At 38.7% G+C, this 25,682-nt stretch overlaps 1 protein-coding gene across 2 annotated transcripts in view; it reads left to right on the top strand.

Annotated features, from left to right (window-relative positions):
- The window catches only part of POLQ (DNA polymerase theta), a 51,530-nt gene that overhangs the window by 5,325 nt on the left and 20,523 nt on the right, over window positions 1-25,682 (top strand). Inside the window, exons 4-16 of one of the 2 annotated variants that reach the window (XM_056494671.1) lie at window positions 895-1,051; window positions 4,928-5,036; window positions 7,613-7,832; window positions 9,677-9,821; window positions 9,921-10,067; window positions 11,106-11,318; window positions 14,573-14,715; window positions 15,950-16,154; window positions 16,768-16,844; window positions 19,210-19,403; window positions 19,711-19,835; window positions 21,285-21,528; window positions 22,321-25,370. In XM_056494671.1, coding sequence (XP_056350646.1) covers window positions 895-1,051; window positions 4,928-5,036; window positions 7,613-7,832; window positions 9,677-9,821; window positions 9,921-10,067; window positions 11,106-11,318; window positions 14,573-14,715; window positions 15,950-16,154; window positions 16,768-16,844; window positions 19,210-19,403; window positions 19,711-19,835; window positions 21,285-21,528; window positions 22,321-25,370 — 5,029 coding nt within the window. Of the gene's footprint in view, window positions 1-894; window positions 1,052-4,927; window positions 5,037-7,612; window positions 7,833-9,676; window positions 9,822-9,920; window positions 10,068-11,105; window positions 11,319-14,572; window positions 14,716-15,949; window positions 16,155-16,701; window positions 16,845-19,209; window positions 19,404-19,710; window positions 19,836-21,284; window positions 21,529-22,320; window positions 25,371-25,682 lie in introns of both variants that reach the window. The other variant, XM_056494666.1, reaches the window with a different exon arrangement.

Raw genomic sequence — 25,682 nt, 5'->3', positions numbered from 1 at the left:
GAAGGACTTCCATATCAAACATTGTTGCCATTAGGTTATGACAATGGCTAAAACCAAATCCAAACCCATTAGGCACTTTTGTTATAGTTTCTAGCAGTTAAAAGAGTTTGGTTGTTCATTAACTGAGGTGGTATCTTGACTTTACAAATTGCTCGGAAATCCTACAAACTAAGTGCAAATGATACATTGTAGTGATTGATAATGGAGGCATGTTTTGCTTTAATCTTGTAAAACTGGAGGATTATCAGTGCACTGATAACAATGCACTGTTCTGTTACTCCTGGCATGAGGTTTGGCCATAGGTGCACATACTTGTACTCAAAAGGTGACCTACCTGTGAGATCCAAATATTTGTATCTTTTGTTAATGCTGGTGGGGGATGTGTCAAAGCTTTGGCACTGCAGTAAGGAAACCTGGAAGAGGAATTGTTTCTTGGCTTTCCATGTGAGATGTGTAATCACTGTGCTTGGAGTTCCATGTTTGGCTTTTGCCCAGAATTTCTCAAGAGGAAGGTGTCTTTATACATAAGCCATATACATGTACACGTATAATAGGTACGTAACTTTGTACATATTATAAGCCGTTGCAGTGTGTTCCCTAACATTTTTACTGTTAAATCTTCTTATATACAAAACAGAGGTCCTCATCTTTTACTCAGTTATGTACACTGCCTTGTGATGTGCACTCTGTGGTGTCTGCTTTGGAAATAAAAAATGACAGTGGGAAAAAGAAGTGTCACTAACTGGCTGAGATATGGCTTTAATCAGATTAGCTGGCATTAAAAGTACTAGAAATTGTAGATGTAGAGTGCAGGTTTTTATGTGATTCCAGCAAGCATTGATCAAATACCAGAGTTGTAACCTTGGCATGATGTTCTATATCCTTGGAAAACAGGCCCTGTTTCAGGAGGTGGATGTGAGAGTTGAAGGCTACATGGGAAGCATGACTCCAGCTGGACGTTTCTCTGCTCTGGATGTTGCTGTCTGCACCATTGAGAAAGCCAATGGACTAATCAATAGGCTCATAGAAGAAAACAAAATGGATTCATTGGGTAAAATACTATGACTTAACCATTGTGGGGTTTGCATATTCTTAGTACATGTGAAATCACTTTGAATTTTCCAAGTTCTGAATATGACAGATGTACCATATAGAAATAGACAGCAATTTTCTTCTTCCAGAGAATCTCTTATTTGGATTTAGGAGGACAGTCAGTGCTATTCTATGTAGCTCAGCAACTGGGATGAGTAGGTAGAAGCTGCAGGCTTTAGTTTGTCTCAAATGGACGGCAAGCTGCTTTTAAAAATTATTCCCATGGCTAGGAGCTGTTCTCTAATCAATAAAACCAAATTCAAGTTCTGAGATATGTTTGAGTTCAGGAATGTATTATATTAATTTGTTTTAGACAGAGACTTCAGAATCTAAGATCTGTCCTCATTTAGTTTGAGGAAGAGAAAGAATTACATTCTGTGCTCATCTGCATCCAGATAAGTGGAATGAATACACAGTGCTCCTCTGAGTAGGCATGGTGACTGAGAGGGCTGTGCCATTCATTTCTGTCTTGTTTGCTCAAAAACCCATTATTCTTGTAGCACTGGCTTCTGGGTCACTGTGGCCCTGATGGCCTCTAGATGCTGAAAGTATTCATTAAGTATTGGGGATGAGATAAAACCTGAAAAAGCCCAGTGTTTGTTTCCGTGTACACTTGGAGAGAGACGTGCTTTCCTAGTCCAATCAGAAGTTTGTTATTCTCTTTTTTTTCTCTGCTCAAGAAAGCTATACCCAGTTATGTTTTATACAGTAATCCTTCTCATCTTCATCTGTCCTGTAACATAGCTGGTTGCTATTTTAAGAATATAGAATTGCAAAAATAGGTGAGGATTGAACTGCTCTGAGACCTCCACCTTTGAAACTCCTGTTCTGCATGCATCTGGTATCATAATATTCTGCTGCATTGTGTACCAGAAGAGCTTTTTAGAGAGAAAATGAGAAATAAGACCTTGCAGATTTTTTCAGAGTGTGAGATCATGGGATAACATGTTCACACTTGGATCTATAGCAGCTGAATCACCATGAATGCTTTAGAAACTGCCAGTGGGCTGGAAGATGAGTGGGTGACTGTTGTGCAGCATTTTAAATTCATTCAAATGAAGGCTCTTGCAGTCCAGCTCGATTCTTAAATGTGTATCTTCATCCCTTCACTTGGAAGAAAACCTGTCATTTATTTCAATATACGGCTACTTGGTTTAAGGTTTTTTTTTCTTGTTCAAACTAGGGTTAGTTTGATCCTCTGTCACCACACTGTACAAGCTGTACTGCCAGCACAAGGCAGACAGTGGGGTCAGGATAAACAACTTTCTTTTGGCTTGTATGCCTTGGAAGCATACTCAGTACATTAAAATGTATTGTGTAATGATATCATCTTTAAGAAGCTATAAGAAGAGATACACCAAATTGCTGTGGTTGGAACCTCCATTTCATCCCTACATGTTGTTGCGCTTTTGAAGATGAAGAGTCATTTAAATATATAAGCAGCCAAGTGACTACAAGATTTGAGTTTGTTTATGTGTTCTCAATACCAATACCTCCTTAAAGCATCATGTTTTTCTTTCACCATTTGAAAATACCTCTGCTGCAAACCTTCATTTCCCTTATGCCCCAATATGGCGTATAACAGAAATTAGGATAAAAGGCTGGTTTTTTCCCTTATAAGCTTCTCTGGCATTAATTTTTAAATTAAATTTGATTTTAAAAAGTCATCTTTATGTAAGAAAGGGACAAGTTTTCTGTTTGAAGGTGAATTTTCATAAAAGCTGTAAAATATGGGTATGAACTGAAAATTCCAGTATAGCTATCACCCAAAGCAAGCTTGTCTGAAACTGCAAGATTGTACCTTGTCTTCTAATTAATTCTAAATTTAGACCACTTTGTAACAAAGGTGTTTTATCTTTTGAGATGAGTTATTGGGACATGACTGCAATCCTGGCTGTATTCTATCTCAAGCCTGAGCTGTTCCTTTATGTTGATGTCAACCCTGTGCTGATAGCTCACCTTGTCTTTGGAAATCGAGAGAAACTCAAATCCTCTGCCTGCCAGAATGTATGAAGCAGTTAAAAGCAGTGCTGTGTTGCTAATTATTATGTGTTACACAGGAGATGATATTCCTCTTGTTCAGCCTCTGGACACTGATGCTAAAGAAATTTTTAGGAAAATTATTAGAGAAGAATCTGCTGCTTTCTCAGTGTGTGAGCTGGGAATGGATTTATAATGTGCCGTTGTGATATTTGTTTTGTTATTTCAACTTGAAATTAAAATGTTACTAGCTTAATTATATTTAAAAAAAAAATAAAGTCCTCCCTTCTTTTCATTCTTTTTAGTTTTAAACAGGATGGGGAATTAAAACAACCTAGTTATTCCACAGTAAATGTGTCTGGTAGCTCTCAGGTACTTTTTAATAGGTTTGTACCGCTGTCTTCTAGGGATACACCTAATTTGCAGACAGAAATAGCAAGACTGAGTCTAGCCTCGTTTTCAGCACCTATGTAGTATGATGAAGGTCTGAAGTGATTTGTATGAATTTTACTTTGGTAGGTATCTGTTTAAACTGTCCTGTCTCAGCTCTGGAAGAATTCAGACAGATCGTATGGGGAAGCAGGAAGAAGATTTTTCTGGTAGCTCAGCAAATAAGTATTTGGTGACCAATGAATTGCCATTTTTTACAAGTAAGCACAGAATAGGTGAAGTACAGGAAGACAGGATGGGTGGGAGTTTGTAAAAGAGGCTGATGAAGCATTGCAGCACTCTTTTCTAACTTAAGTGGCTTGAAAGAGAAGGAGGGAGAAAACAGATGGAGAGAGAAGGAACATATGTAGGAAGGAGAGAAAAAAAAGAGAAGGAAAAATAGCATTGAGACAGATAATATAGGGTCAGATTTGCCCTTAAGCTCCTGCTATTTTAGCCATACCAGAAAGATATTACATAGCTGCACCAAAGAAGAAAAAAAATTCCACAGCCACAGACCTAATGAAGCATGGTGTCCTCTGTGCCCTGCTTTTTTTGTTTAACCTTCCTTTATCCTACTCCATATCACTGGGACCCTGTCAGCTGGCCAGAAAGGGTGTATACTGCTGCTGAGATGTGTGCAGGAGGTGCCCTGGGTGCCTGAGTAGTAGTGGCTTTGTGTTTTCTCCTCAGGGAATACCCTAGTCTGGTCTCTTATCTCCAGCTGCTGATATTCTGAAGCCTTTATACACATTATTCTTTTAAATATTTCTACACACCTTGAAATTTTGATGGAGGTGGTTAATAGATTAAAAAGTCATTTGCAGGAGGTAGGAGGACAACAATGCTGTCACATAAGCATTTTTTTTCAATAGAAAGCCAAAGCTAAATGATAGAGCTCGTTCAGGTTTGGTTAACGGAGAGCAATTTAATAGGAAACAGACTCTGCCAGTGTTATTACATCTGCTCCTGTTTTTTTTTCTGACATTACTGCATTAGTAAAAATGTTTTTAACTGAGACAGCGATGTTAACAAAATTTTTGACTAGCTCATTTGATTACTGGAATTTTCCTTTCCAGGTACTCTGAAGCCTGAGGGTTTTAACTTGCAAGGAGGTTACAATATAGATGCTGCAATACTGTTTTGTGTGGTGTCTAGACTAACAACTCAACCTATTTATTTTTATTTTTTCAAAGCTGATTGTGTGTGTGTATATATTGTGTGGTTGTGGTGGGTGTGAAATGTCATGACTTCCATCATGATTCGTCCCTCTCAGTGACAGAGGGAAGCCATTGTGGTGTTGGTAAGCATAGATGGATTTTTGAATACAAATTTCAGCTCATCATATGGAATGTGAAAGGATCAAGGCAATTTATTCTTAGTTTGGAGGTTTGTCAGATATGACCTGAGTGCTTTTCTTTATCAGGAGTAGTGGTTGTGGATGAGTTGCACATGCTGGGAGACTCTCATCGAGGATACCTGCTGGAACTCCTCCTGACCAAAGTGAGATATGTTACAGAGAAGTTAGCAAAAAAGTGAGTAGACTGAGATGTTTGTCTTTTAATGTTAAATAATTGATGACTCTAAATATTTATTCTCTGTGTGAATGGAAATTTGGGTTAGTTCCAAGGTTTTTATGAGAGTGATGACCTAGGCTATTTTGTTTATTAAGATCTCATCATAGCACTTTTCAGGGGCCTGCTGTTGTAGTTAAACCATGAGGAAAAGAGGGTTTGCAATTTGTGTGCTACCATGGGATTTATCCTCTCAGGAAAAATAGTAAGGCTGAAGCTTAAATTTACTTCTTTAGCTGATTTTTTTAAAAACAGTTTAGCTAGCAGATTTGCCTTGCCTAATTTTTCAGTGCTTCATGAAATGGTGTAATTATCCTACTGGAATTCTCTGGTGTGGTGGAAGAGTGGGCATGCTGTTAACTTGTGCATGGGGAATTGATCAGAAGGCTTAGAAGATATATCTCTAATCTGCTTAGTTAGCACTGCTCAGGGTGAGCTCTGCTTTTGCTTATAACGTGTGATAGCCTAGTTGCATGTTTTCTTGCCTTTAGCACAATTGGTTTGACACTGGGGAATAAACAAGATGTTTGAGAAGACCTCTAGAAGCTTTTAAGAATTCAGTGTCTAGATCCTCAGCACCAAACTGTCCAGCTGCTCCATAGTGCCCAAACACAGAAAAAAGGAAATGGAAGAGGTGGTGTAACCTTCTTAATCTTTATTGGCAGTGCTGAGAGAAGAGTCAAAATCAATGGTTTTCTTATCACAAAAAGTCAGATTTTGCCAGTTTTCTCTGCTGCTTCTTGTCTTGTGAGTTGTACCAGTGCTGGGCTAAGCAGAGACCATCTATTTAGTTCTGGAGAAGTGGCCATTTCTACACTGTCTCTCCACTGGACATTTAATCCAGTATTTCCCATTTTGATTTCCAGGAGCCAGCAGCATTCTTGGTCTAATCATATCTGACTTCTTATCTTCTCCCCATAAATCCTGAAAGTCAGTACACTTTGGAGCAGTGTGAATGACTTTGGCACTCCTTTTCTCTTGGTTTATCAGATAGCTGCAGCACATGTGCAGGCCCACCCTCTGCTTTGCTCCCTTACATTGAGGAAGCAGGAAGGAGAAAACGCTAGGGGAAAAAAGTACAGGTGCATCTAGGAATGTTTCTGGGAAGACACAGTGTTTCAGCCTTCACTTTGCAGGCATTCTCTATCTTTCTGTCAGGATCAAGGTGACAGTGGTACCCTGTAACACTTCCTGACATGAAGGAAGTGGGTGCTGTTTTTGTTTTGAAATCCACTGGATTCCTGGAGCTGAAGACCACATTTTCTCTCAAATGTCCTTCTAAGTCTGTGTTTTGTTTTGTTTTTTTTTCCCTCTCTGTTATTTAATGAGCTTATATAAAATTTTTAAACGCTGTCTGGTCTGGCTAGTTATCTGAATGATGAGTGCCTGTCTCACTGGAGTACAAGCTGTGTCTTCACAGCAAGAAAATGTTCTCAGATGGCCATTGCCTGTGTGGGTGTCCATGCTTCTCCACGAGGCTTTTCCAGGCTCAGCCAAAATTCTGCAGCAGATTTTTCTCCTCCTTATTCAAATACCGTGTTGTAGAGCTGGAACTTTTTTAATCCTTGGAGGTCAAAAATTGTGTTAGGGAGGAAAAACTTGTGTTTGTAGGGACAAAAATCTGTAACCTTAATGGTGAAGCTGTTCTAGCAAATGCTTAAAGAGCTTGGTAACAGGGAGTCTGCCTCTTGCCAACTTTCTTATTTCTGTCTCATCAGTGACTGGCCTTTTATACTACAGCTTCTGGGTAATCTTGTTTTCTCTCTCTTGTCTTTGCCAGGATTACCAGGGTCTTCTAAGAAGATTCAGGTTATTTCTGAGCTCACAGTGGTTTGTCCGATCTTTTTAATGTCTTGTTTTGTAGCTCAGTGCAATGCAAATGAGTACTTTTCAAACACAAGCTTAGAAGCGTAAAAAAACCCCTATTATGTGGATGTAAAAGCCTGAATTAAAATCTAAATTTGGGTATCTAAATTAACAGTGTTGCCATGTTTGTTAGGAGTCCATTACTTCTCACTGTCTTTAGTGAAAGCTGCTGTTCAGCATTTTAGGAACAGAAGTTACTTGCTTTTTTGCTGTACTTAGGGGTTTGGTTCCCAGATCTAGGAAAACATTAGTCTAATATTATTTGTCCTGAAATGGAAACAAATAGAAGTGTTTTAATTAAGGTATTTAAGCTTAGAAAGACTGCAGTGGAGATTGGAAATAGAGAAATGGCTCATGTTTTTGTTAGTGGCAAGGAACTAGTTGATTTGTTTTCAGTCTCCTAATATGCAGTTTATAGCTGTTGGCTACCTAAAGAAGATAAGGGTTGAGGTTCAAATTTATTAAAAGCTGAATTATCTTGTTATCAGTGCATAAACTGACATGTTTTCTAAGAGTAGAGTATTGCTTCTTTCTTTGTCAAGAAGTTGAAAAACGAGCTTTGCATTTGAGAGGCAGGAAGGAAGTAGATTGAACTGTTTTTTCTGAATTCCATTTTACAGAACAGTAGCCTGTGTTGTCACTAACTTTCATTTTCTTTTCACTGCTTCCAGACACACAAAGAGCACCAGTCCTGGTTTTGGTGGGATACAGATAGTAGGCATGAGTGCTACTCTCCCTAACCTGGGGCTCCTGGCCTCATGGTTAGATGCAGAGCTGTACTGTACAGATTTCCGCCCTGTGCCCCTCAAGGAGTGGGTGAAAATTGGCAGCAACATATATGATTCCTCCCTGAATTTAGTGCGAGAATTCCAGCCCAAGCTGCATCTGAAGGTAACAAAACTCTAACCAGTGGCTTTGGGATAATGCCTTTGCAGCGCTAAAGTTAAAAAGACAGCTCCTGGTTTATTTTTTTATTTATTTTTAAATAGATGACATTCACAGCTTCATTGTTTACTTCATAGAGTCATGGTGAAACTGAGAATAAAATTAATAATTTTGCCTTCTACTGACTTAAATAAAAAAACTTCAAAATACACACTCATGAAGGTTTGGAGGGTTCTTGAATCTGACTTGAAAACAAAGTTGACTTTGCAGTTATGTTTCTGAGTACTTGACAGGTATAAAGAGTTTGATTCTCCTATTATGTGTCTGGAAATCTATTTCCGTTTCATAAATGCAGGAATGCATAGGCCAAGGAATTTGCATTTGTAATTGGTAGAAAGTATTTGTATTAAAATCTGGCATTGAACCTGCTTATGTTAAACCACTAAATGATCTAATTTTGACACTGATTAGAAGGCAGATGTCCATTCTATTCTTCTGAATCTGTTTTCAGTAGCTAGTCCTTTTGCATGCTTGAAATGGATACGGAAAGTTAGGGGTAACATACTATAATGTTACCCCTAACAAATGGGTAGAAATGGGAAATTTGAGCTCTCTACTTGTAGGTCCTTTTCTGTGGAGTCTTTGAAGGCTGAATTCTCTCTCCAGTCCTTTCAACTTCTCTCTGTAATACTAGTGTAGTAGTTGGGCAGTATGGGCTGAATGGCAGCCATATTTTGGAGTGTTTTGCACTCCGTTCTTGCTGTGCACAGACATTATCTTGTCAGTAGCATAGTGGCACAGCAAAGAAAAAGTATCCTGGAAAGAAGAGGAAATGTTTTTCACTAGTGCATTTGGAAGTTAGCTTTTATGTGGTCGTATTGAGAAGGTGATGTTGCATTTTGATATTTTTGAGATGGTTGCTTTGGATAGTTACTAAATTAAGTGAGAGAAAGAACTAAACTAGGCTTATGACTCAACGGTTTAAAGGAGTTGGCTTATTTTATAAGACTGGGGGATCTTGGGCTTGAAGTCTATCGCTGGACCTTCAGACTTCTGTGCCTCAAACTGAACCAATAAATAGAAACTTGATGACTTCACCACTTCAGCTGAATTTGGCTAAATCCTTGTGGAGAAGTTCCTGCCATTGCTCCCCTGTTTTCATTTGCATTTTGGTGTTTTTTATTTCTTGCTGTACACCTACATTTTTCTTGTCCTCCTTTCGCCTGGTTGCTACAAGAGAATCTGGCATAGCCAAGCATAAAAGATCAGTTGCAGGGACTCTCTTAGGATCTTAAAACCAAAAAAGCAAGCTGTAAGCAGCAGGTTTTTGCATGAACATCTATATAAGTATTATCCCTAAAAACCTTCCACGTTGCTCTGAACACTTGCAGTCTTTGGTCAGCAGTGCTTGCTGAGTGCAACTTATTGGAGTTGATTAGGTTGCTACATGTCATACTTTTGTTCAGACATCCAAGTTAACAAATGTTCCCTAGTTAAAGTAGAGGGGCTTTCCTTTGGGGCTCTTCCTAGTTCTTCCCACTGCTGTTAGCCATGATGTGGAGGTTGCAGTAATTTATTTGTGCACTGTGTGGCCTTCATTCAGATAAAGAGTTCTGAAAGCAAGATGTACAAAACATTACAGGTCTAGAGCTACCCTCAACAATGTGGTCATAAAAGTGCTTGGATTTCATAAAGCAAGACAGAAACTAAGATAATAGCGCTCCATGTTCTTTGTTTGCTTCTCTTTCTGACTGGAAGTAGAAGATTCCTACTGGGATACAGAAGAAGGATGGCATTTACAAACCTCATTCAATCTGAGAGTGCACTGAAAATATTTTCGCTCTATTCAGGGAGATGAAGACCATATTGTGAGCCTGTGTTATGAGACTGTTTGTGGTGGCCATTCAGTCCTGCTCTTCTGTCCATCCAAGAACTGGTGTGAGAAGCTGGCAGACATTATTGCCAGGGAGTTCTGCAGTTTGCAACAAACTGAGAGTAAGAGAAAAGTACTTAATAAAATAGACTACAGTATGCACAGTATCTTTAATGAAAATTAATTTTGGAAGGAACTATGAAAATACATTCTCTCTCAAGGTTCTGCAAAAAACTCAGCCCTTGCCCCAGTTGATGTGGACAGAGAAGGGATTGATGAGGTCCTGGATCAGTTAAAGCGTTCAATTTCAGGCCTGGATTCTGTGCTCCAGCGCACCTTGCCATGGGGAGTGGCGTTTCATCATGCAGGTATTCCTGAATATCTTGGTCTTGAATTCAGTAATGGTTAAGTCATATGGGTTCTTTTTGCTGCAGGTATCAGCAATTTATCAGATGCTTTTTAAAGCGTTTTGTTGCTTATGACTAAATAAGCTTTGAGAATCTCACAGTTACAGGAAAATTTGAAATTCTTTTTTTGTGCCTGAAGACTTTAATTCAAAAATTGCCTTGCTAAATGTTCTCTCTGTTGTGTTGGATAACAGCAATTCTGGAATGCAACTTACCTGGTCTTCTCTTTGTGAAATGCCTGGCAAAGTAACTGATTTGCAGTTCCAGCATTTTTAAGTTGTTCCTAAAGCTGCCAGAGTATTTCAGAGCAATTCTGCTCAGCTTAATATTGAAATAAATGAGTGAATAGAGGCAGTAAAACAAAAAAAGGAAATAAATAAAAGGAGCATGTGTTGTGAACACTTCTGCTTGGACTTTTTATTTTTTACTTAGGTGGGTAAGAGGGTAGGTCGCCTATTGATTCACTGAGAGAAAAAACTGTCTGGGAGAGACAGCAGTAGCTATGGCATTAATTATGAAGGAGGAATAATTCAAAATGCTTATAGAATCTGTATTTCTTATAAAATTGGCCTGAAGCCCTGAAGATAATGTAGAAAGATACATAGTAGACCTGTAATGGGAATAACAAAGAAGGAGTCCAGGCTTAGGATGGCAGGTGAGTAAATTGTAGTTCCCTACTGTTTTCTCATTTTTATTTCTTTGTGTATTTACTTGCAATGCTTGTAAATATGCAGTAAGTAGTTCATCTTGCTACAATGTGTAAAAGCACCTCAGAAAAGCTTTTAATTACTGTCAGTTGGATAATAAAAGCTTAATGGCAAAATTTCAGTTTGCTTACCAGTCAGAAGAAGTTAACTAGGGTAGTGTTGTAAGTCTAGTTCCTAACACTGAATGGTGAATAATATTTAGGTTTGTCCTTCCCTTGCTGAACAGCAATACTTTTAGCTCTTAAATTCAGTCTCACCATCGCAAGGGTCACTAAAAGCCATATCTCCTCAGGTCTGACGTTTGACGAGCGGGACATCATTGAGGGAGCCTTTCGGCAGGGCCTGATCCGAGTCCTGGCAGCGACCTCCACGCTCTCGTCGGGAGTGAACCTTCCCGCGCGCCGCATCATCATCCGGACACCCACCTTTGGTGGCAGACTGCTGGACGTCCTCACCTACAAGCAGATGGCTGGAAGGGCTGGCAGGAAAGGGATAGACACAGAGGGTAAGCAGAGTGTTTATTGACATTCTATTGGAGTGGTGTTAAGCTGATTAAATCCAGGGCAGTACTTTGCAATTAGGGACTAACCATGATTAATTCCTTCAGTATTCTGTACGATTAGGTTAAGCAAGATGAATTTGTTTGGTATTAATTTGTTTGGTATTAATGGAGTAAAAGTTGTAATTCCCAGGGGATTGTTTTCACTGCCTGAGACTGACTTTACTATTTATATGTCAGTTACTTCAGGAGCAAGCTATTTTCTCCTTTGAATTCTTGTTAGCTTCTAAGGCTGTGTTGTTCCTTTGCCTTAATTCTATGATCCATGGTCAGTTGACTACAGTGTTTAGAGTTTCAGTGAGAAAATTGGCAGTAAACTCTCATCGGAAAGGCCTAAAATGTAAGAAATGCATTTAAAGTCTGCAACCCTAATTTGACAAACTTCTGTTGTCTGAAATGATGATTTAGATTTTTTAGATTTGTTAAACTTCTGCTAAACTTAGCCATCAGTTTTATGGATCTTGAAAGCAGTAATGAGATAGAGGGAAATACAAACAAGTAGTTCATATATAACTAGATAACATGGCACCTTCTTGCATACAGTGGCATGCATGTTTAATGTTCAACAAAATAATCCTGCCTGTTATTTTATTTTGCAATGGAAATTTATCTTTGTGGATGATGTTTGCAGAAAGCCACATTATAGAAGTATAAACACAGTAGAAAATAGGAAGTTCAACAGATGTGGGAAGTGGGATTTCCCCTCCTGATTGTTTGATTGGTGCTTGCTGGAGCCCTATGTAACCAGGCTGTTCTTACATTTAGCTTTCTATTTTTGCCCGAGTAGCATAGCAACAGAGCATTTTGTGACCTATATCTCTGTGAGCTCTCCCTATGCGTTCAAGGAAAGGGCAGCTGCATGCTGGATTTTGAAATTTTTCAGACTTTCTCATTTGACTGTAGCTGGAAGGTGTAAAATTACATTATTCCTTGATGTTTCTTCTTTTTCTCCTTCAAGTTACAATAATTAGTACCCTTTTTGACATTTCTGATGTGACTGTGTTGTGCACAGTAAGCAGTTGATTTTATGCAGATGAGCTTTGTGAATGTACAATTTTTTTCTGCTCCATGGAGTCTTTTGGATGAGAACATAAAACTGTGTTGCCAGCTGCTACTCTGTCACAGAATAAGGAGACTGGAGGAACAGGAACTTCAGCTGGAAAAAATGCTTTATGTGGATATGAAATTTAGCTGATGGACAGAAGATACATGCTTTTGGGTTAAATTCCTCCTCCTTCTCTCCCAGCATTGTAGTTTTGGATTGTCTTACGTTTTGATTTTTTAATTAATTTTTCTTGGTTTGATGGAAATTTAAAAATATAGTTTTGGAGAGTGAAATTTGTTTCTTTATGCATTAATTTATTAAAACTACCATTTTCCCCAAGGAGAAATAGGTAAAGCTGAACAAAACCTAGAATTTAGTATGGCCTTTGTTGGTTTTAATGGAGTTTTATGCATAGATATCCAGAGTCTTCTGGTGTTTGTCTAGTCTAATGCTAACCTGGACCTCCCCTAGTATCTGAAATGTTCAATAACGGATATTGGAACAGCTCGGTTCCTTTTTTATAATTTATTGTTTATTAGATTGTAATTATTAACTTTAAATTATCAGTGGCATCTTGGGAAAGAATATCCCCTAAGTCTTGTAAAACTGTCAGATAATATAGAGCTAAGTGGATATCCATCTTCTGTTGGATTTTCTTTTAGATACATCGCTCCAAAAGAGTGAAAGAAAAGTTTTCAGAGGAAATTTCAGGTTACATCAGAACCCAAATACAAACTGAATTAGATGTTCTTTATTGCTAAAATAAAAATAAGCTTTTCTTTCACAAAACAATGCTTTACATTGATTCCATTGAACAGGCAGTTTATCTTACCTACTCCCCAGTTCTGTCAAAAGTACATGATCGACAGATACCAAAAGTTTCACCTGTCAGGATAAGAAAAAAAAAAATCCAAGACACATCCTCTGAGCATATTTTCATCCTGTAGTTAATTGATGTAACTGTGTTTAAGCTGTATTTTGTTACTTGCTTACACTGCATTTATTTATTCTGTCCATTAAATTTAAGTGCTGTTGTGTTTTCATTACCTCTGTATTTGCTAATTACTGTAGCATTTCCACAGCTACAGTTTTATCCTAAGTTAACATTCCTAGGATCGTACTAAGATACCCACTACCAAAATTACCTTGTGTCCAGACTACATGCATTTATATCTTAACAAGTTATCATAAATCTATCATGATCTTTACTGTACAGCTAATCCAAAACTAATGTTCTCCTCTTAGTCAAAGGCAAACATGTTCTATCTATAATTCATTTATCTGGTGCCAGTTGGCAAAGCTTTTAACTAGCTAAGGTTTTCCAGTTATCCAGTTTCTCTCTCTAATAGCTTTGTGGAAAAAATATCCTTTATGCGACCACTGCATTTTCCATGGCTAAGCTGAACTATGATCTCATTAAGGAATTTACCCATTATTTTAATTTTTCTTTCATGGCTCTGGGACTTTTTGTCTCCCACAGAGTTTCAGTAGTTAAAGATGAACTGAACAATGTCTGACAGAGAATTTTAAGGTAGTGTATATTGAGATGTACTTTCAGTGGAAACCATGCAGGATACTTATGTGTATGTATGTATGTATAAATGCATATATGAAAGTTCAGAGGATGCATAGTTACTTAGAGCAGTAATTTTGTATTTCTGAATTAGTTATTTCTGGAGTGAAAGCTTGTTGACTTAATACAAACTGTCAAAATACTGGGCAGCTTTTATGCTTTCTTCTTGCTTTTGAGAATTTTTTCAGTTTATTAATGTAATGAGAAAGTCAAATTGATGCCACTGTATATTCTAGTTCCAGTCAACTCTAGAGCAAGAAGCAAGAGCGGTTCAGCAGCAAAGCAGATGCACGAAGAGGCTGTGGAATCTCCTTAGATGATTTGGCTAGATCCAGACTAGCCTGGATGTAACTTTGAAGCTTGCTCTGCCTTAGTTCTGATGTACTATGCATCTGTGCAGTTCTTACATGCACTCTTTAAGGTTGCATATTTTTTCTCTTCGTTACCCAACTTTTTTGAAAATACTTAGTTTTCCATTCCAATGGTGAACTTCCTTGGTGAACTGTGTGTTGCTGTGACAGCGCTAAGATGCAGTACTAAGGTAATTGTTTTTGTGTTTGTTTTCCTTTTCTTCTCCAATAGGTGAGAGCATTTTAGTCTGCAAGCCCTCAGAGAGATCAAAAGCTGCTGCTCTACTTCAGGGATCTCTCAAGCCTGTTTGCAGCTGTTTGCTTAGAAGAGAAGGGGAAGGTGTTACTTCTAGCATGAAAAGAGCAATACTTGAGGTACAGGACACTCAGAGAGGGATTAGAATTGTGCTTCTACCCTTGTAGGATGGTTTCTTCTGTGACACCATCAAATGTTTTCTGTGCACTTCTTTTTCATGTGTTTCCTCCTTTATCAATCCAGTCATCTTATTTGGGTCTGCCAGCTTGCCTCAGTATTGAGCATTTTGTCTAGGATGTTTCTCTGCTTGCTGCAGATTGGGATGTGAGCAGTCAAAGAAGCTTTGCTGTTGCATTTAGATGTACTCAAGCAGCAGGCAGAACTAAGTGTAACTCTTAAACTTTAGGTGTGACCTGACGATCTTAGCTGGAGCATGCTTGTAAATTACTGATCCTAGAGGCTTTGTGGGCTGAATTGGGCAATAATGACATTTGTGGAACCTTGTAGGTCTCTTATTTACCCCCTCAACTTACCTACCTCTTCTGCATAGGAATAATTGAAATTTTGTGAATACAAAATGGGGTGGCACCCAATTTGCTCACTCTTCTCTAGGGCTCCTATAGGAGGAGAAAGGACCAAAAGGATTTTATTCCACATAGGTGATTTTAGGTCCCTTTCCAAAGTGGCTTTTGGGCTTGAACTTTCATTAGATACAGAATTCTTTAAATAGAATTTATTTGCTATACTTTTATGCATTTTGCAAACTTTTGTGGTGCTTAGAACTTGGTAGTACTTCTACAGATTTTGAATTTTAGCAGACCAATGGAATTTCTAAATGTATTTTTCTACATAAGAGCTTTCTAAAAGAATGGGGTTTCTTTAAAGCAAAACCAAGATCCAAGGTAAGCAAAATCACTCTCAGCACTCATATTTATTAAGAGAAACCTTCAGCATGCTCAATAGCCTTACAAGAACTCCATCTTCATGGTTTGCTTTTTGAATTCATAAAATTTCAGTTTGTGTTCTAACATATTTTAATATTTCAGTGTTGGCTAAGAAAAATGCCTTAGGCTAGTTTCAAATCTAAATTGCTGCTATATGTATGTCCACTCGCAAAATAAGATTTTGTAAATTATTATTTTCTATAGCTTAGTCTTCTTACTTCTACCCAAGATGACTGACTTCTTGCCAAGAAAGTCTTTAAAAAGTTGATTGTTGCTTTGCCTCATATTCCCCTCTCTGGGAAAATGGTTTTTTAAAACTGAGATGATGGATCACTCTCTTTGGTTCTCTGATCTGATGTTCTGTCCTACTGCATCTCTGGCAATATGAACAGGTAGTTTTCTTCAACAGATCATAGTGGGGAGAGTAGCCAACACTCCAGAGGATGTGCAGACCTATGCCTCTTGCACTCTGCTTGCATCCAGCTTGAAAGAAAGCAAGTGGGAAAATGGGAAAGGGCAAGACAAAGCACAGGCTGGACCTATCGAGGCTTGTGTGACCTGGCTACTGGAAAATGAATTCATTCAGGTTGTGGACTCTGGCAATGATGTGAAAGGTAAAGCTGGTGTTCCTCTCACTGACTGCAGTTAGTTTTGATTTGCTAACTGAGTAGATGATCAATTTAAATTAATAGTAAGGACTTCTCTGCATTTTTATTTTATTTTAAAGAATTGTGTATCAAGAATTTTCTGGCTTTCTGGAAGGTTTCTTTACACATGCTTTAATACCTTTTGTATGCACATATTCTTGGAAAGCACATCACATCACCTGCACATCACCTCTAAGACTGATGCATCTTAGTGTACAAAGTTCCAAAATATCTTTAAACAAAACAAACTTTAACTACAGGATTGGTGCATATTAACTGCAATCTGTGATTTTTGTCTTTCTAAAAGAAAAGAAAAAGGAGAGTTTAGACATAGGCAATGCTAAGCCTGTTATTGTTTATGTTTTTCTGTCTTCAGAATGGAGACATATATTATTATTGAAAAAGCAGCTGTGAAGAGTTAGAAGTCTCTCAAATACAGCATAATCTGAAAATTATTATGAACGTCCACTTAAATATTTCTCTATATAATACATATATATATTTTTTTAAACAGCAAAGGTTTATCACCCAACACATCTTGGCTCAGCTACTCTTTCCTCTTCTCTTTCACCAACTGAAGCCATGGAAATCTTTGCTGACCTGCAACGAGCTATGAAAAGCTTTGTTCTGGAGAATGATCTGCATATTGTCTATTTGGTAGGTTCCTCATTCTGTGTCTTGTATTTTCTACTACCAAAACTAAGGGAACACTGTACAATGCAAAGTTTTTGACAGCTCCATGAACATAGGTTTGGATTTTTCTGAGCTTTGCTTAGCTTATCCTTCATGAAGAAAAGTTTCTAAATTGAATGCCGTTTAGAATTAGTGTGTTATCACAGTGTCTGTTGTATAGGCAGGTGCTGTGTGCCATTTAACCCCATTGTTATCACTCTTGACTTCCTAAGGTTTTAGAATTTAGTAAGTTTTGATCATAAGATGACGGTAATTTTTTTGAGACACTTGAAGCCGATGAAACAAATTGATTTTTGTATGTGTGTTTGGGATCAGCAGACTTAATTTCATATTACTTTTGGAGACCCAGAAAAATGTTGGACATTTAGTATCTATTTTGCTTCAAAAAGCCTCAGTGAGCCACACCACTTTTTTTTCTATGGGTGGGCCTTTCTTTGTTTCAGTTACAGTCAAATCCATCCCTGATTTATTTTATTTGCCTGGTGATGCTACCAGGGCTAAAGGAAGGAATGTGATAAATCTCGTGAGGGAAAAGTGTCCCAGAGTGTGTCAAGATTTATGAACACAGACACTTGAAAAGCTAAGCACTGCTGTTTAAGACTTTGGGAGAGGAAGCCATGAACTTGTGAAGACTAGTGAGGTAACCAGATGAATTTGCACTGAACTTGGGATTCATGGCTGCCAGAGGCCCATCATGCAATCATCAGCCGAAATCCGACAGTCAGCTTTAGCCTTCTTTAAGTGTAAGAGGTATTCTCTTTACCAGGATGATAAATCAAAGACAGAATTTGGGAAACTTGTCTGAAATAAAAGTTCACTTTAAGAGGAATGTGCTTGCAATTACAAAGCTTGTTGAGCTGGGAGAAAGGGTCAGGCAGGAGCCTGAGGGTTCCTGTCCCTGCTAGCTGTGTTCAGTAGCCCAGTTATGGGCTAATACTGATAGATTTTTTTTGTTTTTGATCTACTGCTGTCCCATTTGTACTCATATCTCTGTTTTAGAGGACCACATTATATTTTGTTCTATTTCTTCTAGGTAAAATGAACTCCTTTTTGTTATGCACCAGTAAATTTTTTCCCTGTTTGCATCTCCAAAACAGAAAAAAAGGGATGAAATTTGTTCCTTTCCTGGGGTAGAGGCAGTGATGGCATTATGTTTTTTATGCTGTACTTTTTAATTGCAGCAGCTTGCCTAAGGTTATTTTAAATCATACAGTATTGAATGAAATGTTCATGAGATTCTCTTAAGCTACTCTAAAACACTTTCTTGCTAGTCTGTTCATTTTCAAGGCCAAAGGTTTGTTTCATTTTCTTGCCTTTTAGGTTTTTAAGTGTTGTTCTTCTTATGTTCCTTATGGGCTGCAGGGAGTTTATCTGCTAAAATGCTTTTTAATTCTTTTAAGCTTGAATCTTTTACTTGTGCAAGTATGAGACTGAATTCCAAGCCCTTGTGTTTTAGGGAAGTTGATTAAAACAAATAAGGATTTGCTAGACTAGGAAAATAATTTTCTTTAAAGAAAAAAACTAAACCACAACAAAAGCCCAATAAACAACAAAAGATAAAGCCCCATGTTAATCACTTTTTGTACTTCTCAGCAGATGAAGAGGCATGGATGATTTACAACCACATAGGCATATAGTATTCTGTGCCATCTAACATTTGTGCCAAACAGCTCTTAGTTCTTTCAAAATAATTAATCTTGCTTTATATCGATAAAGATATGAAGTAGTTTTATCTCCTCATAGAAAAACTAACTGTGTGTTGACTAAACATTAATAGAGTTGGTTTTATGTCTAAAAAACATTTTAAAAAGGCTCTGGAGGGGTTTTTTTTAGTGTTAATAAAAGTTGAGATTTTTTTTATACTCAAGATAAATGAAAATTTCAGCAAATTCTGTTAAAATCTCTGTCCTTCCTGCTTTATCAGATGCTGCAGCAGTGGTTAGTGTGGTTACTCATGGTTTTAAAAGGCTGATAGATATCTGCAAATTATGTTAAAAAAAGAATAAAATTTTGTTTTCTTCAATGACATTGAAGATATAGCTTAAAATCTTTTAGTGACTTGGATTTAAAGAATAATCTGGCAAAGATTCTAAATTGTTTAATCATTGGAGTACCCATATGAGTCAGATCTCATCAGTACAAATATCAAAGAAACTGGATTACAAGAGTTTTTACTTTCTTCATGGGTACATGTGTATGACTCAGTGCCTTTACGTAGTGCATAGGATGCTCTAACCACATTCCCTAGGCTGTAGTTTTGTTTACCCAAAACTGTTTACTTCTGTTTATTTCTCTGAAACAGTTTTTGGCATTGTCTTATTTTCTTTAGGTCACCCCAGTGTATGAGGAGTGGACCACAATTGATTGGTACCAGTTTTTCTGCTTATGGGAGAAGATGCCTGCCTCAATGAAACGTGTGGCTGAGCTGGTGGGGATCGAAGAAGGCTTTCTAGCTCGCTCTGTGAAGGGCAAAATCACAGCTAAAACAGAGAAACAGCACAGACAAATGGCCATCCACAAAAGGTACCCACAGAATGTGGGTGTGAACGTGCAGAGATTAGAGGCTATAACACTTGTAATGCTCTGTGTTTGTTTTCAGGAACTGGCTCTTTTTCTGAGCTGATAGGTCAGAACCTGGACCTGGTCTGCTCTGTTCCGAGAACATTGGTGGCACAAGATGTTTGTGCTGATGTTTTTGGAAGCCATCCTGTCTGTTTCTTTTGTGTGCTACACTGCAGAACTGTTCTGTCTTGTGTATCATGGTACATTTGCCATGTACAGTAATGTGCCCTGGATGACAGTTTCATTTCTTCATGTACTTCTTTAACAGGTTTTTCACCAGCCTTGCCCTTCTGGATTTAATCAGCGAGGTTCCTTTACAAGATATGACCAAGAAATATGGCTGTAGTCGTGGTCAGCTTCAATCCCTGCAGCAATCTGCTGCCACTTATGCAGGCAAGTTGTCTGAGCAAAATACCCCAGGAGTCTTAGGCTAGTCTGGATTTTTTTTTTTTTGTCCTTCCAAATTTGGGGCTAAGATAGTACCACTCTGTGGCTAACAGCAAACAGCCTTGTAAAACCACTTATGGATTTATAGCTTAACCTGTGGTTGCCCCTGCTGTGGAACCACAGAGTGTGCAGTGGAAAAGGAGCCATCTGAGGGGAGCAAGCAGTGTGCAGTTAATGTCTGTGGAAATCAGCTGTGTACTGTGCAGGAATGTAGTTTGTTAAATACTAAGTATGGAAATTAGTACAAGTCCATTCTAAAGCTTTACTCTATCAGGAAAGAATACCTTTCAGCATTGAATAAAGTTTGGAGCCTCTAAGATGGGACATAGCTTTCTTCTGAGTGCAAAATTAATTGGCCAGAAGGTATAAGGTTACAGTTTTCAAAACAGAGTGAGTGGCTTCTGGGTCATTTATCATCAGATCACAGGAGGGCAGCTGCTACCTTTAACTTCCCTAAGAAGACTGTGTGGGGGTAGAAGTAACAGCCCACCATGTAACTGAGATATATTTTTTTTTTTCTCTTGCCTAAATCCTTCATTACTCCATAAGTGGGTTTTCAGTTTTGATGACAGTTTTAGCTCAACTTGCAAAACCCTCTGTGTGGGTTGCAGCATGAGTCAAAGCCCCAAAATGAAAAGGTCATGCCAACTGATGCAGAGTAGTTAAATTTAATTCTGGTAGTATAAATAACTTTGTAGCAGTTTCATAATCCTATATTTCCAGTGATAATAATTTTCACAGGAGTAATCTGGGAAGTAAAATGAAGTATTGATATGACATAGAGTTAAGAGATATGATAAAATTGTATTCTATAATCACTAAAATTAGTGAGGGATGCCATGTCTTTCAGTGGTTTTCATAGTAGATGCAATCTGTGAGTCAGAAACTGTCTTTTCTGTGCTCTTTTCCTTCTTCCATGCACTAGGGACTGCAGTTGTAGCCTTTATCAAAGGATTTGCTACCTCCTATGATGCTCTAAGTAACTGAAATCCTGCAGGCCAAGGTCTTCTTTTATGGATGTCAGTACGGGGTTTGCTCAAAGATCTATGGCTTTCCTTAGTGACTCTCATCACTACTTTTTCCTTTGCCTTATTTTTTTCGGTATGACTGCTTCATAGGACTCCTGTTCCAGGATATGCATGTACTTCAAACTTTCAATATTAGCATCTTTGTAAAAACAGTGTCATTCAGAATTTCTGCCTCACTGATTAACCAGCTAATTGCTGATTGAATTCTGCAAAACTAATAGTTGTGATAAACATGAGTTAGTTTCTGTAAATAATGGGAATGTGATATATAAAATGAATGCTGATTCAGACTGGGGGGTGAGGAGTGAATCCAGCTTAGTAGAACTGGGGGTGGAGTTCAGACATTAATGTAACTTTTGTGTTCCAGGAATGATAACAGTTTTCTGTAATCGACTGGGCTGGCACAACATGGAGTTGTTGCTCTCTCAGTTCCAGAGCCGCCTCACTTTTGGTGTGCAGAGGGAGCTCTGTGACCTGGTCCGAGTGTCTCTGCTGAATGCACAGCGTGCTAGGGCACTTTACAGCGCTGGCTTTGTCACCGTGGCTGATCTTGCTAAAGCCAGTCCTGATGACGTGGCAGCTGCTCTGAAGAACTCAGTACCATTTAAAAGGTGAGAAATCAGTAAGTCCAGGTCAAGTAAAGGAATTTGTAAGGTGAAGGATGAAGCCTGCAATAAAATATGGCAACCCTTTGGAACTTTGTGTCAAATGTTGGTTAGAAATAACTTGTAGGTCTCTCCAACTGATCACAGTCATTCCATGATTATTCTGAAATTAATAGAAGCATCTTGTATTTACAGAATAAGTTTTTGAGACCTTATTTTTCTTCTTATCCCTCTTTTCAATGCACTGTTTAGTCCTGTGTAGATTGTCAGTGTTGTCTGGGGAGTTTTTACTCTAAAAGCAGCTCCACCATATGTTCAAAGTAGTTGATGATTTATTACTGATTATCTTTTGGGGTTCTCTTGTGATTATATGTTAGTGCAGTAACAAACTTCCTTGATCAAGTACCTGTTGGACTGTGCCATGACACATATCTGGTTTGTGCTCTTGAAGTTTCCTTTCTTTGGAAAATGGTGCATGGAAGATGATTCATTGAGACCTGCATCTTGCCCTAGTAGGAATTGGAACTTGCCTGGGGTACATTTGAACACAAAAATCTGGCAATGCTTTTGGGGTACGCAGCCAGTAATATCTTTCATCGACATTATGTTCATCTTTAGAAATAGTTATTTGCAATTAAGTTATTTCCCATCAAGTGCATTATATTTTAGGTAGAGTGCTTCTGTAAAGGAAGTTGTGAAGACAGATTAAATGGGAGCAGAGGAGAACAGTGCCAGCTCCTTGTGTTGTTGGTTATGTTCTGCAGGGATATTTACATCTGTCTGTTACCTTCCCCACAGTGTTCGTAGGGCCGTGGATGAGGATGAAGAGTCAGCAGAGGAGCGCCGGGCCGTGCGCAGCATCTGGATGGCTGGAATGAAGGGCTTAACTGAAAGAGAAGCAGCCTCTGTTATTGTGGAGGAAGCCAGGAGACTTCTGCAGCAGGATTTGGCACTGTTGGGTGTGCAGTGGACCCCAGAGTCTTTTCTTGAGACTGATACATCCTCTGTGATCAGCAGTGAGTCAGAACTGGAAGACAGACTACAGAGATCAGATGGAGAGGAGTCTGCTGAGTCTTCAAGGGTGTTAAATAAAAAAGGGTGCAGAGTTCAACACTGTAATGGCTTTGGGTCTCAGATTGGAAACTTATCAAATATTAAAAAGGGATATAAAAGGCAACTGAGCAGTAGCACAGAAAGCTCTGTATTTGAGAATGAAGTCCTGGGCAGGAAACAGGCTCGAGCAGAGGAAGACAAGGATGATCTTGTGTCCAGGGCTAGAAAACGGCCAAATGTGTGCAGAGGAAATGAAAACATAGAAGAAATTTCTCTGGCCAAAACCAAGATGGATTCCAGAACATCAGTCCGAGAGGACCTTACTGAACAAGGAAAAACACCAACATTGAGAGCGGAGTCTTCAGCCTCTAGATTGATTAAAAGCACAGATACACATTTAAATCAGACTAGGAAGAAAAATACCACTTCAAAACTGCAAGGGTCACTTCTTGAAGATTCAAATAAGCTTAGCATAGACGTACAAAAACTGCCTTTTTTCCACACCACCATGTCTACAGATAATTTTGTTTCAAACCAAAATAATAAGGAATTTATGGAAACAGATTCTGTAACTTGTAAAGTCTCAAGTTCTGTACAGATGGGGGAATTTAAGATTGGGAAGAAAGCTAAAGTGGAAGAATTATTTACAGAACCTACCACTGCTAATGAAGGCATGCCTAAGGGGAGAGCAGGTTTTCAGGCACCTGTTATGCTGAATGGTATTCCACACACCAGTGTGGAGATACATGGTATTGTAGGAAGTAGAGGAATACCTGCTAGTGCTAGGACACAAAGAACTGACAAAACTGGTGGTGAACAGAATAAAAGGAATAAAACTCGAACAGATGTGACCTGTGCTGAGGTGAGGATTGATAAACATTTTTGTCCTGATGAGGAGAAAACCTGCAATATTCAGAATGGTGGCAAAAATGGGACTGAAAAGTCCAAAGGAATATTGTTACAAGCTGGAACACTGCAGAGTGGCAACAGTCATCAAGATTTTCTGAAAGGGTCTTTAGTAAAATCCAGAGGTATTTGCAATGCAGATGGGGTTCAGAATGGTCCAGCCTGTCATCTGTTCTCTGACTCTAGAGTCTTTGAAGACAGCATCCAGTTGGATACTCAAACTGAAATGATAATAAAACAGGAGGGAGCAGCCAGAATTACAGGACAGCAGGGGATACAAGGTTCAAAGCTGGCGGCAATACCACAGCAGGAAATATCAGAAAAACTAGGCAGTTTATGGACTGAGAATGATGCTGATAAAAGGCTGGCTCCAACAGTTAGGAAACTGAGCTTCCCAAGTCTTATCACAACAAATAACATTACAAAAAACACAACTCAGCACTGTAGTATTGAAGTTTTGGAGTCTGGAGGCCTTAATTTGCAGCCTGTAGAAAAGAAAATAAAGCCTGCACCTTGCCTTAAAGAAAGCGATTTCTCAGTGACTGACTCACAGCTACAGAGTTTTCTACAAGATTACCAGACCCAAAATTCAGTGGAAAGGGAGAGTGTGTCTAAAGACCTGAATAAAGCAACCTGCCATTTTGGTAGGGAACACATTATACAAGTAGAATGCCAGCCTGTCCCTGAAACAAGCCTAAATATGAGTGATAGCTTGTTGTTTGATGATAGCTTCAGTAATGTTAGTGACCTTTCAGCTGTTCACATCATGGAAGTTAATGGAAAGGACCCCGTGGCTTTGCTTTCTCCAGATGGTGTTTTACAGAATCCAAGGCCTGTTGAGAAAAAATTTGATGTCAGTGACAATGAGAAAGAACATGAGAATCCTGCACAGTGTAACAATATGTCTCTAACATCCTTGGATGTAATAGCAGAAGTTTTAGACCATGGAAAGTCCCTGTCTTTTCTGAAAGACGTTCCTTCTATGTTTCAAGGTCAGTCAAGATTAAGAAACTCAGTCATTTGTAACAATCATATCAGACCAAAGGATTTAGTAGGAGATCAAGGTGAAAAGCTCCAGAGAAGCCACCAAGCTTTGGAGAAGAATCCCCATCCAGCGATGTGGACTGGATGCTCGTTTGAACTAAGCCCAGGATTGCAGGATGTGTTGGACAAATGGCCTAGCCTCTCAGACATTGAACCAGTTGCAGCAAGTTCCAATTTGAAAGGAGAGTTAGTTGCTCCTATTGTTACTCAAGAGCCAGATCCAGTTTTTGAATCTGACTTTAGTGAGCCAGAGCCTTTGCCCACTTGCCAGGAATCAAAAAGCCCTTTCAGCGTTAAAGAAAAAATGGAAAGCTCGGATCTTCAGAAAACAGATGGCATAACGCTTCAGCTCAAGGGAAGCAACAGAACATCCTGTCCTGCACCAGATAGTAATAATGGGTTTATTCCTCCAACACCTCCCAAAGAGCTTTTTCTAAAAAGTTCTATTTCTCTCCCTGTGAGATCTTTAAGAAAGGGACAAGTCACCTGCAAGAATGAAGGGCAGACGATTCAGCTACAGTGGAATAGTCAGGGCAACGCAGAGCAGCAGGTAAAAACTTTCCAGGTCAATCTTGGATGTCTAGACCCAACTGAGACAGATGAGATAAAAGATGATTCCACTATAGACCAAGGCTTTTCACTGCAGCTATCTCAGGATGTTTTTCCATTTGTTCCCTTAAGTGCTGAAAGTTTCACTATTATTGACGTAGCAAGTGACAAAGCACTTTTCCAGACTTTTGTTGCGGAATGGAAGGAGAAAAGCAGATTCTCAATCTCAGTGGCATGTGAAAGAGCAAAATGCCTTTTGTCTCCCAAATCAACGATTGGTGGCAAATTCAAAAAAGGTCAGTTTCCTGTTCCATTGCATTATTTTGTGAACAGAATGTGGTACCTTCAGCTTAAAGCAGGCCTAGGGAAGGAAAGGATATGCAAAAAAGGAGAAAAATCACTGATATAATATAATTATGGAATGTTTGTGGTTCAAAGGGCCCTCTGGAGATTATTTAGTCCAACTCCCCTGCTAAAGCTGTTTCACGTAGAGCAGGATGCACAGGATCATGTGCAGACAGCTTTTGAATATCTCTAGGGAAGGAGACTCCACAACCTCTCTGGGCAATCTGCTGCAGTGTTCTGTCATCCTCAAAGTAAATAAGGTT

The sequence above is a fragment of the Oenanthe melanoleuca genome, chromosome 1, assembly GCF_029582105.1.
Source record: "Oenanthe melanoleuca isolate GR-GAL-2019-014 chromosome 1, OMel1.0, whole genome shotgun sequence".
Classification (NCBI taxonomy): domain Eukaryota; kingdom Metazoa; phylum Chordata; class Aves; order Passeriformes; family Muscicapidae; genus Oenanthe; species Oenanthe melanoleuca.
The sequence above is the reverse complement of the archived record's forward strand: the minus strand, read 5'-3'. Positions and strand labels throughout refer to the sequence as shown.